General features: G+C 41.3%; 1 protein-coding gene and 1 long non-coding RNA gene across 18 annotated transcripts in view; one reads left to right on the top strand and one right to left on the bottom strand.

Moving 5' to 3' along the window:
- Window positions 1–12,750, bottom strand: part of LOC307212368 — a 55,596-nt gene that overhangs the window by 5,517 nt on the left and 37,329 nt on the right. The gene's annotated exons all lie outside the window — the stretch shown is intronic.
- Window positions 1–12,750, top strand: part of RYR2 (ryanodine receptor 2) — a 246,863-nt gene that overhangs the window by 220,356 nt on the left and 13,757 nt on the right. For all 15 annotated transcript variants that reach the window (XM_079969396.1, XM_079969392.1, XM_079969401.1 and 12 more), the window contains 9 exons: window positions 109–237; window positions 1,593–1,697; window positions 2,793–2,874; window positions 4,686–5,989; window positions 6,679–6,746; window positions 7,264–7,411; window positions 8,812–8,898; window positions 10,489–10,707; window positions 12,496–12,626. In XM_079969396.1, coding sequence (XP_079825522.1) covers window positions 109–237; window positions 1,593–1,697; window positions 2,793–2,874; window positions 4,686–5,989; window positions 6,679–6,746; window positions 7,264–7,411; window positions 8,812–8,898; window positions 10,489–10,707; window positions 12,496–12,626 — 2,273 coding nt within the window. The remainder of the gene's footprint in view (window positions 1–108; window positions 238–1,592; window positions 1,698–2,792; window positions 2,875–4,685; window positions 5,990–6,678; window positions 6,747–7,263; window positions 7,412–8,811; window positions 8,899–10,488; window positions 10,708–12,495; window positions 12,627–12,750) is intronic.

The following is a 12,750-nucleotide window of genomic DNA, read 5'->3' as shown; positions in this document are numbered from 1 at the left end:
ATGTTATCACTAATAATGATTATTTATTCAGTTGTCTAATACAAAAATAGTCTCTAGTTTCTGAGTTGTGAATTCATGCACTTTGTATATTTCTTCATCCACTTTCAGGAATCAATTAGTGATTTCTATTGGTATTACTCTGGAAAGGATGTTATTGATGAACAAGGACAACGTAATTTCTCTAAAGCAATTCAAGTTGCAAAGCAGGTTTTCAATACACTTACAGAATATATTCAGGTAATGTTTGAAACAACCCACAAACACGGTATAAAGTGTCTGCATGTATGGTGGGTGGTAAGAAAGAACTTTTGGAGCAATAACTTTCGGCTGCACAATATAACTTCCACTCCCTCTCCTCTTCCACTAGATATATTTGGGGTGGGTGTGTCTCTCAGCCCTCTAGAACAAATTTGGGGAGCGTGCAGAGAAAGAAGAGGAGAGGTTCTGTGGTGAAAGCAGAAAACCTCTAGTAGAAGCATTTCATTGGCTATTGCCCATGTTATGTATTGAAGTTCTCACCCTGGCCAGTAACTCTGTTCATATTCTTGTCCAAGTGATGCTTCCCTACACTTAATCCAGTCTCCATCCATTGAAATGGGTGGACAATTTTGTGTATACAAATTAATGTTGTCAGAGCTGCCTCCAGGTCCCAGCTCACAGAGGACCAACGCTAGGCTGTAGTTATGTACAAAAGTCTTTATTGAGATTCAGTCTCCATTTCAAAGCCGCAGCGTGCAGCTCTACGTCCCGACCTTAGACCGGCGAAGTCCTGTCTGAGTCTCCTCCCCCTCCACACCAGTTTAAGACTCTCGCTTTGCTCCACCTCTTCCTAAATTCCTTTCTCCTCTGGGCCCTCCTGCCCGCTAGGGTCTCATCCTTCCTGGACTCCTCTGACGCTGACCCTGACGATTCTTGCCCCTCCTTCCGGCGGGCTTTAGGACCTGGTTCCCTATCCGGGCTACCTTCTGTGCCGCTCGCCTGTACCTTTGAACTTGGCGCGCGCGCCCAGCCTGCAACTTTCCTCTTAACCGTTAACTCGCTCTCCGATGGAGGCGTGGTCCACCCTGACTCATCTTCTCTCGCTGGTGGTGCATGTGTGGGCTCTGACACCTGGGACTCCTCCCCCCCACTACGCTCTGGTGGGGAAGCTGGTCCTGATTTGCAACTGCTGCTCTGGGAGTCCCCGCTGGCCCCTTGCTTCTGGGGTGTCCCCCTTGTGTCGCCCCTTGCCCTGCCTATCGGCGCCCCCTTCTGTGAATCTTCCGATTCGCTGGAGAGGCTCATGGAATCTATCGGGCTGCTGTCATATTCTCCTACGCTCCCCTCGGATTGCTCCCCCTCGCTTTCCATCTCCTCTCCTCCCTGCGCTCCCGCTGAGTCCCTGACAAATGTGTATGTGAAGGTGAATGGAAAAGCCATTTTTCACAGGGACCCCATGGGCTAAGCATGTGAGTTTGTTCTCAAAGATGTTTCATTTGTGTAACATTTTCATTAGCCATTCCCACTGTCGTGACAGTAATCAGCCAGAGGCAGCTTATGTTATATTTCCCTTTTAACTTCAGTTTTGTTGTTTGTTAAAACCTCTTTTTCAGGGACCATGTACGGGTAACCAGCAGAGTCTGGCGCATAGCAGACTGTGGGATGCTGTTGTTGGTTTTCTTCATGTATTTGCCCATATGCAGATGAAGCTTTCTCAGGTACAATATCTCTATCTATAAATTTAAAAAACTATTTTACTTTAACTTTATTAAAGAAGATAGTCACAGCTTGTAGTATCAAGGAGTACCCGAAGCTACATACTTGGTCTCTCAGGGAGAGTGCTAGCCTGTCAAAAGCAGGCTGACATCCCAATTCCTGAAAGTAACCATCATTGGCCAATAGGACCCATGTCTTACCAATATTTATCATCAATTGATTGGTCTTCATTCACCCTCATAAACACGCATCCATGTAGAGTAGCTGGGGTGGGTATCATCCCCTTTCTGCTCATCCAAAGATTAATCTGATGACCAGGGAGTGGGAAATTTCATCTTCATCAGAATGCCCATCCCAGCTGTGTATGTCCTCAACTTTTGTTGTCACCAAAATCAGTGTGATCTTGGCAGCAAGAAAAATTCCTTGGGCAGTCACCTCAGGCCTCTCTTAAGTGGGAGTTAACCACCTCTGGTGTAAGCATTTTTCACTCACACAAGTGTGCCCTGCTGCAGACATGAAACTGCACTTAACCAGAAATTTGGAGGGGGTCTCACATGCCATCCTATCCCCACCATCATTTTTTACACTTTGAATTGCTTTTGTTTCCCCTTCAGCTTTAAACATAGTTCCATGTTACATCTGCACCAACAGAACGATATTTAACCAGATTCATTCATATCGGGGTTTGGCTAACCTGCTTTCAAATCCTGAGTGATATTGAAATGATTGATTTTCATTCTGAAAAACGTTAATTATTTCAAGCCACATTTCAAAGCTATTGTTTATTCATAGATAGTTTGCAATTGGTTCAAATCAACCAATTATTGTTGGGAAAACTGAGTTTCTTTTTTAAAGATCTGATCCAAAGAGTCACACGCTGTGTTCCACCTTCCAGCCCCTCCTTTTCCATTCCACCTTCTCCATCACCCAAAAGCTACTCTCGAATGTTCAAAGTGACGCAGGGACCTGTAGCTGTCACAGTATTATCAGAAATCAGTGAGCCCCGAATTCTAAGCCAGAGACATAGTTTTCTCAATATGATCATAGTTGCTGGGCTAAAAGAACACTGCCATGAATCTTGTATTTTATGTTGACAGGATTCTAGCCAAATTGAATTACTGAAAGAATTAATGGATCTTCAGAAGGATATGGTGGTCATGTTGTTATCTATGTTAGAAGGTAATTTCAAGTTCATTTTAAAACTTTTTTTTCTTAAAAAAACACACATAAGCAAACCCCAAACCAAACCTTTATTGACTTTTTTCAAATTGCAAAGAGGTAAAAAAAATTGGTGCCAATGGGGGATTTCGTCCTAATACAAATAGCTTCATATGATCTATTTCTGTCAGCTACATCAAGGGAGGAGACTGTTTAAACTCCCCCTTCCTGTCTGCTATGATCCCTGTAATTATCAGCCGCCGTGATCATCTCATAGCTGCTCTTTGCATTTTTAAAAATGTTCTGGTGAACTACAAAGACTCATTTAACATCACCTCTAGTTTTGCTCAGAGAGCATGGAACCCGCTAATGTACTATAGTCTCCAATAAAAGCACAATGTAAAATGTTCAGTTTTACTGTTATTGTGTAAAGGTTGTAGAGAAAACAGTATTTACTAACATAACTTGCTTTTTTTGTTTCTATGAGATTCAGTTTTGTAAGCAGTCTTCATAAAAGCCTCAAAACAGAATTTATACAACTTTAAATGGATCACTTTTTATCCAAATACACAAATTATTCAAAGCTTGACTTCTGTTTCTTTTTGTTCATAAGCCCTTTTCTGTTTTTTCTCTGTATCTTTTTGTCTTCTAATAGCTGAAATTATTTCAGAATGTTTTTGTTTTATAGCCAGCCAATGTGTACGTTATTGGATTAGTGATTTCCCACGAACACAAGTTGCAATGCGTATGAAAAATTAATTGCTTTTACCCACAAGTTTTATTTGGTTCCATTCTATAAGGCAGCAGTGGGGAACCTTTTTGGCCCAACAGACCAGATCCATATCAGTTTCCAGTCTTACAAGCCAATTTTGACAGGGGGATGTGACCACCCACTTGTCAATCACCTTGGCATCATTATGCCAGATGACGGAGAGGTGGGTTGTTGCGGCCACTTGTCAAAATCTCTTCCACAGCAAAATGCCCCAACAACCAGTTGTGGTTACCAGATACTTGGCAGCCATAGTGCAAGAGGCTTTGCCAGTCCTATGCTTGCCAGTGCTGAGCATATGCCTGGCATTGCTACTTTCTGCAGGCAGTGGTTGTGTGATTGAGTTCCCTGCAAGGAAATTTGGTCACACAACCCATGCAGCAGCCTTGAGCTCATACCCCAGGGCTGATGGGTGGCAGAGTCAATCCTGCTTTCTAGAAGGATCAGCTGCGCAATCTAATTTCCTACAGGAAACTCAGTTGGGCAGCCAATTCAGCTAGTCTCTACCTGCCGCACACCTGATGTCACATATGGCAGCAGATGGGCGTGGGTAGGGGAAAACAGCCTTGTAAGCCAAATTGGGCCTGTGGGTTAGAGGTTCCTCATTCCTGCTTTAAAGCAAGGCAACAGCCATATTCACTATTGACCCACATGTAATCCTATGTGCAAATGAACCTGGAGATATTTCAGTAAACAGGAAATCTGGGTAAATGCTAAAGAAGCAAAGGCCTAAATCAACACAGAGTTAAGCATCCTTAAGCCAATTGATTTCAGTGGGCTTAAGCAAGCTTAACCCTTTGTTGTATTCAGGCCATGAGGTTTCAGCAATCTTTTAAGGCTTGTATAACAAAAAGTCTGGAATCTTACAAGCCTGATTATTTTTCTCCTAACATAAATGTTGCTCACCCCCTGTATTACTATCAGTAGTTCAAAATGCTCACCTCTGAAATTCTATCTAGTAATTTTATTGATGTCTGGAACAGTTTACAAGGCATTATATATCTCTAGTTGTTAACTGAGTAAATATTTTAACAAGAATTTCAATGCACTTTTCCACATTCAGGTAATGTTGTGAATGGCACAATCGGCAAGCAGATGGTTGACATGCTAGTGGAATCCTCCAACAATGTAGAAATGATTTTAAAGTTTTTTGATATGTTCCTAAAACTGAAGGATTTAACTTTCTCTGATGCATTCAAAGAATATGATCCTGACGGAAAGGGTATCATTTCAAAAAGAGATTTCCACAAAGCCATGGAGAGCCACAAACACTACACTCAATCTGAAACCGAGTTTTTGCTCTCATGTGCTGAAACAGATGAGAATGAGACTTTGGACTATGAGGAATTTGTGAAACGGTTTCATGAGCCAGCCAAAGACATTGGCTTCAATGTTGCTGTCCTCCTGACAAACTTGTCAGAGCACATGCCTCATGACACTCGGTTGCAGACTTTTCTTGAACTGGCAGATAGTGTTTTGAACTATTTCCAGCCCTTCTTAGGGCGTATAGAGATAATGGGTAGTGCAAAGCGCATTGAACGTGTTTACTTTGAGATAAGTGAATCAAGTCGGACACAATGGGAAAAACCTCAAGTTAAAGAATCAAAGAGACAGTTTATATTTGATGTAGTAAATGAAGGAGGGGAAAAGGAAAAAATGGAGCTTTTTGTTAATTTTTGTGAGGATACCATATTTGAAATGCAATTGGCAGCTCAGATCTCTGAGTCAGATTTGAATGAGAGGTCGGCAAATAAAGAAGAAAATGAGAACGAGAAACCTGAGGAACAGGATCCCAGAATGGGCTTCTTCTCTCTAGTAACTGTTAAATCAGCTTTAGTAGCTCTCAGGTATAACATAATGACACTCATGAAAGTGCTAAGCATGAAAAGTATCAAGAAGCAGATGAAGAAGATGAAAAAGATGACCATGAAAGACATGGCAATGGCTTTTTTCTCCTCATATTGGAGCATTTTAATGGGCTTAATGCATTTCATATCAAGCGTCTTCCGAGGCTTCTTTCAAATCATGTACAGTTTGCTGCTTGGAGGAAGCCTAGTTGAAGGGGCTAAGAAAATCAAGGTGGCTGAACTCTTAGCCAACATGCCTGACCCTACTCAAGATGAGGTGCGTGGTGAAGGGGAAGAAGCGGAAAGAAAGCCAACAGAAGCTCCCCTGCCTACAGAAGATCTGACTGATCTCAAAGCTTTGTCAGAAGACAGTGACCTCCTCTCGGACATATTTGGCTTGGATTTAAAAAGAGAGGGAGGACAATATAAACTAATCCCACATAATCCAAATGCAGGCCTAAGTGATTTGCTGAGCAGTCCTTCTTTACTCCCCTTACCTGATGTGCAAGAAAAAATACAGGTACACACTATAATTTGTTTGTCTATACTGTTTAAATCTGGTTTTTAGACTTTTAAAAATTGTTTTTAGGAAATATAAATCAGCACATCATGCATTTAGATCCCATTTTTCAATGGATTAACAACTACAGAGTATTCTCTCTAGAGAGTCATGCCTGGCACCATCACTATTTATTTTTTGAAATTTAATTTTATGTCATATCTTAGTTGGGTGGGTTGTGCTGAATCTGTGAACTACCCTGAGATTCTGTGAACCACCCTGAGACCTCCGGGTATAGGGCAATATATAAATTCAATAAATAAATAATAAAATAAATAAATGATAAATACTCTTCTGTACATATCAGTGAACATTATAGGTCACTTATACTGTTGTTTCTAATGTTGGTTTGTGTAAGTTGCTTTCACCTTTTGTGAAAAATACAACTAACAACAACAATATTGAGCAAGCAAAGCTTTCATCTTTCTAAAGTGACATTGCTGGAATTCCTCATATACTCTTGATTATAATTGGTTTGAGTTTTAAATAGAAAACAATATTTTCAAGTAAATAGGAGTGTCCTCATGTTCTACTCAATATGAACATTAGTATATTTTAAATGACATAGTCAAGGCTATGGTGCTGGGTTTTTTAAAACATGACTTGAAAGTAGTGCATTGCCATAATTGTTTCCTCCTTATTTGTTGAAGGACCAGAAGGTGAACGAAGATGAAAAGGATGAGAAAGAAGAAACTAAATTTGTACCTGAAAAAGCAGAGTAGGTGTCAATATTTCTAGCATTTATGAATCCACTTATGAATATTGTAGTCTTAAATGCACTTGGAAGCAAAACCCATTGAAATAAATGACAACTCAGTTGTATTTATGTCCTTATCTTCTAACAGCTCAGTTATATAGAGGAGTATAGTGATCACTTTAGCAGTCATTGTTAAAAGGGTTTTACATCCTGTGTGCTTCAATGTGAATTAATTATATTGTAATTGCTTTGTAAAGACCTTTCCCTTTTTAACCCACATTTATTTTCTTCCCACTGTGTTAAATCCATTATAAGTGTCTTGTATCTTAAGGGCTTTTATAAACCCTTATCCATTATACATTCCCTAAATGCCCTTTCCAGCTGTGATCATCTCACATACAGTAAGTACTTGAAGGAGGACCCAGTCTTCTTTAAAGTGCCCATGAAACATGTGATTGACACAGCTTGTTTCTTTTTCCAATGAGAGATTATATTTTAATTAATAGAGTGTGACTCACAATAAGATTTATGCTTTTAGAGGAGAAGATGGAGAAAAGGAAGAGAAAGCAAAAGAAGATAAAGCAAAGCAGAAACAAAGGCAGCGCCACAAACATAGGCATGGTGAACCAGAATCACAGGAATCTGCCTTCTGGAAGAAAATTATTGCATACCAGCAGAAACTTCTTGTAAGTGGAATAAGTCATCTCTGAAGAGCAGGGAAAGCAAATTTCCTCTCAATTGCAGCACTGGAAGGAGAGGAACCTCTCTTCCAAGGCCACCCCTGTGATGTGGAGGAGCCTGACCCCACCTCTGCTGATGGGCATAGATCAGCAGAGTGTTGGGATTTTATGACGCTCTGGGGCTCGCCAGAGGCCCCCTCCTTCTCCGAGCATCTCCCAGTAGGCACAGCTCTGGAATGGCATGTCCCTTCCAGTGGCGTAGCGTGGGTTGTCAGCACCCGGGGCAAGGCAAGTAATTTGCGCCCCCTAACCCGTGGATTTGCGCCCCCTAACCCTAACCCCCAGATGTTGCGCCCGGTGCGGCCGCCCCCCCTGCACCCCCCACGCTACGCCACTGGTCCCTTCATCTCCAGAGTGCCTCTCAGTGACACTTTTCTTATGAAAAGTACACACTGTTCTTCTGGAAGAACACAGCAAGAAGAAAAAAACATTCGTAGATCTAAACTACGTTTATTTACAGTTTATGTACAGACAAGGTTAAACCACAGAGCCTAGGGCTTGCCAATCAGAAGGTCGGCGGTTCGAATCCCCACGACATGGTGAGCTCCCGTTGCTCGGCGTTTCCGTGCGCTGCTCTGGTTCGCCAGAAGCAGCTTAGTCATGCCGGCCACATGACTCGGAAGGTGTACGCCGGCTCCCTCGGCCAATAAAGGGAGATGAGTGCCGCAACCCAAAGTCGGTCACGACTGGACCTAATGCTCAGGGGTCCCTTTACCTTTATGTACAGACAATGCATAATCATGTGTGTTCTCTCCAGCTCTGAGAGAACAACAGAAGTGAAAGTACATTCCAAAAGTACACATACAGTGGAAGAGATAAGATGGTTTTCCTGTTCTCACGCTCTACACAGAAAGCATGTGAATTATACCAGTCACAAAATGCAGCCACGGTAGACTGGTTTAATAACACAGAGAAGGGGGTGGTATGTGTGCTACCTGTGTGTCTGGGCCCACTTTGGCAATGACCACTTTTGTTCTGGCCACACCCATTACTAGCATGTGGTCCTCTGAGGATTGATCAGCAGCCCTTAGGCCAAAAAAGATTAGCCACCCCTGCTTTATCTGATCGTGGCTAAAAGACCAAAATCAAGACTCACTTGGATTATGTGAATTCCTTAATGAACACCAAAAAAAAGTATTTGCTGGTGAATGTAAATGTGCCATCGAATCTAATGCACACCTTAATTTTCGCAACGTAATTTGGCCAAAAAAGGTGAGCATTAGGTTCGAGTAAATGCGGTAATTTCTTTCAAGATCACATTCTGTAGGTTAATTGAATTCTGTAGGAGCTGAATTATTCAAATGTAAGTATTTAGTGCATTTAATATTTATTATTTTGTCTTTCAGAACTATTTTGCTCGGAATTTCTACAATATGAGGATGTTGGCTTTGTTTGTTGCATTTGCCATTAATTTCATTCTGCTCTTCTATAAGGTAACTCCTTCATGTTTTCATCCACAGATGTGTAAATGAAGTACCATAAAAAATGAAAACGTATACAGAAAGTACACATATGCACAAAAAGTAAAAATGTATACAAAAAGTAAACATATACACTTTCTTGTTCTTCAGCCTTCCTGGGTGATCCCAGCATATCAAAACAATCTAAGCTGAAAACTGACATTTTAGGAGCAAAAAAGGTTACATAGTTTATCACTGTATGACACACACAAACACAAATCTAGTTCAGCATTGTCTTTACGGACCATCAGTGATTCTTCCAGGTTTCAGAGAGGCTTTGCCCTTACCAGGAGATGCCAGAGATTGGACCTGGGTCTTTCCACATCCAAAGCATGTACTTTACCACTAAGCTATGGGTCATCCCCAAAAGCGCACATGATCTTTGGCAAGGGGGAGAGAAAGAACACACAGATTGGGAGGGGTGCAGGGATGAAGTGGATGGTGACTAGCTAAATACCCTCCAGCCGCAGAGTAGTTTCCACCTACAGCCAACCCCTCCCAGCTTCCACACATGTTGTCCAGCAGCGAGAGGAGTCATAGGGGAAATGGCAACAATAACAATAGCCGCCGCCTCTGGGGCTGATCGCTCAGGCTCCAACATCCTGCGGCTTGAGTGCTCCATTCTGCCTCTAGCCTTGACTTAAAGCTCCCCACTCTTCCATGATGCTCTTGCTTTCTGAAACTGATTGCTCCTGCCTGCATATTCTTCCCTCTGCAGCTTCTGCTCCAGGAAAGGCAAATGCCCACTAGTCTCCGCCTTCCCCTCCTCTGTATCTCTCTCCCCGCCCCAGTCCTCCATTCCCAGGTGCTCGGAGTCGCTGGTCTGATGCTCGCTAGGCGCAAGACTAAATGTTGCCACATTGCCTACTTTTAAAAATCCCCCCAGACAGGATTTTTTATGCTGAAAAAGAGGGCATATCCAGCAGAAGTGGGTGTATGGAAACCCTAATGTTGCTGTTGCTGCGTATACTCGCTACTCTACATGGCTTAACATGAAAACAATGAGATCCATAGGCTTCTGGTAAATGAATAGTGATTCCTGCCTTCAGCCACGAGAGGGAGATCTAGTCCCACCTGAGCTGATCTTTACATGCACCTCGAAGTGCCCTTCATGGTATGACCAAATGTCTTTTCTGTTTTCAGCCTCTCCAGGAGGGCATTCAGTCCACCTCTTCCTTCCTGGAACTAGGGGTTATTAGGTTAATCCAGTTTATGCTCCACACATGTAGAGCAGGAAAGTAAGAACTTTAGAAATTTGTCCTCCTCCTCCTCCATTTCCGGCCTGTTTTATATTGATTGTTTGACTATTAACACTGCCATGTTTATTATTAATTCTTTTTTTCACTACACCAACAGGCGTAAATTTTAAATGTCTTTCTTAATGAGCAGGTAGGTTACTGGATCTTCCAGTTGGGTCTGGGAGGTAAGTGGCTCTCTCCCTGGAGAAGGTTCCTGAAGGCTTCAGGAGGAGGTGCCATCTCATGCGTCAGGAATGCCCTCCAGGAGACTCTGAGAACAGAAATTCACAGGGCATTTTCATTTTTTTCTACTCACTTTCAACAGGTCTCCACATCTGCAGTGGCTGAAGAAAAGGAGGTTCCTGTGGTTAATATTGCTGAAAACTCCAAATTAAGCAGCTTAGAAAGTCCTTCCCATAGAATCATCACAGTGCACTATGTTCTTGAAGAAAGTAGCGGCTACATGGAACCCACACTCCGCATTTTAGCCATTCTGCACACGGTCATTTCCTTTTTCTGCATCATTGGATATTACTGTCTGAAAGTAAGAGGACAAGGAATTCATACATCTCCACTGAAGTAGTTACAAATAATGTCTTGTATCTTTAAATATTTGTTTTGGCTTGTGGGCAGGATGCTTTTTCAAACACACACACAGTTCCTTCAATTAAAATATCCAGGGCACTGTATAGGAAGTCAACTGGGAGCCAATGAAGCTCTTGCTTTGAAGTATTGATACTAAGGATATTGTAAAACGTGCTACAAATATGAAATATTGTTAGATACAGCACATTGAAATCTTTCAGAAGTGGCAAGAGGAACAGTAGAAAACCGGCAATGCCTTGATATACTATTTTATCAAAGTTTTAAGAGTCAAAGCTAGATTTCTCTGTTTAAAACAAAATCTTCAAAATAAGATGAAAAATTGTGTAGCATTTGCAGTGCTCCTGATAGTTTTTTCGTACTTTGCACAGATCTTGTATGAGATTTGTGTGTGCTATTCCCCAAGGGCATAGATGCAACAAAGATTTACGCGGCCATTTTTTAAAGTACTTTGAATGCATTTGAAATTCAAAATGCTTCAAAAATTTGCACATCCAAATTCCAGAATGGCACCAATCCCTTAGAAATCTACCATTCCTCTGTTTTGACCAGGACTTTGTGGAGATCACGGCACATATGCATTTTGCAGCAATTTGTATTACCTTTTTGTTTTTGTTCCCCTCAACAAAACTGCCAAGAGGCCTGTGCAGAAACACGCAGTGCTTCAAAAGTGATTGCTTATTTACATTGATAAAGGCAGAGGGGAGGGGGTCAGGAAGGGGGAAATTTTAAGGATGACTGGAAAATGTTTGTTGAATTTTTGAAAGATTACTGTAAACATCTTAAAATGTCAGCAGGATTAAAATAAATCTAGCATTAAAAATATAAACAAAGGAAAAGTTGGATGAGCTAAAATAGGGAGTAATCAGAGTATGCAGCAATGAAGGAGAAGTGTAAAGAACCATGGGGGGGGGGGAGGGAAACAATGTTTAATGTATGGATTGTTTGATGTGCATTGATTTACAAAATTAAAAATGATAGCTATTTTTTAAAGATAAAGGCAGAGGAGGAAATAAAAGAACAAACCTAAGTCATAGCAAACTGTGCATGTACCAATTCCACAATTAATTTTAGAAAATTTTCCTGATAATTTTAGAAATTCTCCCAGGTATAACCTGGCAGTATGGAAGAGAGTATGGAATGCTAAAACAAATGAACTAATGGAGCAATAGCTCCATTATCTTTACCTTGTTTGCATTTTCTTAATTGGGTAACCTCAAAGGTTTGCTGTGATGGCAACATAATATTTATGTTTTTGGTACATAAATAGCACTTGCCTCAGTAAATTTTCCTTACTATTGAGGGTTTGTCCTGGGATCAATTCATTTTTTTTCTTTTAAAGAACATACTATTTATATTTTTGCTCACAAAGAGGGCTCCTGTTCATAGGTGGGGAGGTAAGAGATTTTTGCTCTTTCTTCCTCCTGCAAGTCTCTTGTATCCTTTGAAAATTTGCTCCAGAGGAAGCAGTGGTCTGGGTGAATGCAGGGAGAAGGAAGCATCACTGAAAATCTCTGTCCCTTTCTGTTGAACACTGGATTGTAAGCACAAATAGGGGAAGGGCTGCAATTGATCCAGTTCACCTTATACGATATATACTTCCTTTAAGAAATTGTACAGTTCATTCAGACTGCATTTTCCCCAACAACCAGCTGTTCTTAAGATATTGTTGCTCCAAGTGCTGTAGAACATTTCAATCAAATGTTGGTGTCTTTATGTTTGGTTGTAGGTTCCACTGGTTATATTTAAACGAGAAAAAGAAGTCGCACGGAAATTAGAATTTGATGGGCTGTATATTACAGAACAGCCTTCAGAAGATGATATTAAAGGGCAATGGGATAGACTTGTCATCAACACACAGTAAATATTTCTCTCTCCCCCCCCCCCAATCTTTGCTGAAGCTTGTGTAAGTGTATCTCAATTTTGGCAGTAGCGAATTGTGATTGGATTCATCTGCAGCACAGAAAACTCCAAGATGTGAGGC

This window comes from Podarcis cretensis, assembly GCF_951804945.1.
Source record: "Podarcis cretensis genome assembly, chromosome: 3".
In the NCBI taxonomy this organism is placed as follows: Eukaryota; Metazoa; Chordata; class Lepidosauria; order Squamata; family Lacertidae; genus Podarcis; species Podarcis cretensis.
This window is presented reverse-complemented; position numbering and strand designations above follow the sequence as displayed.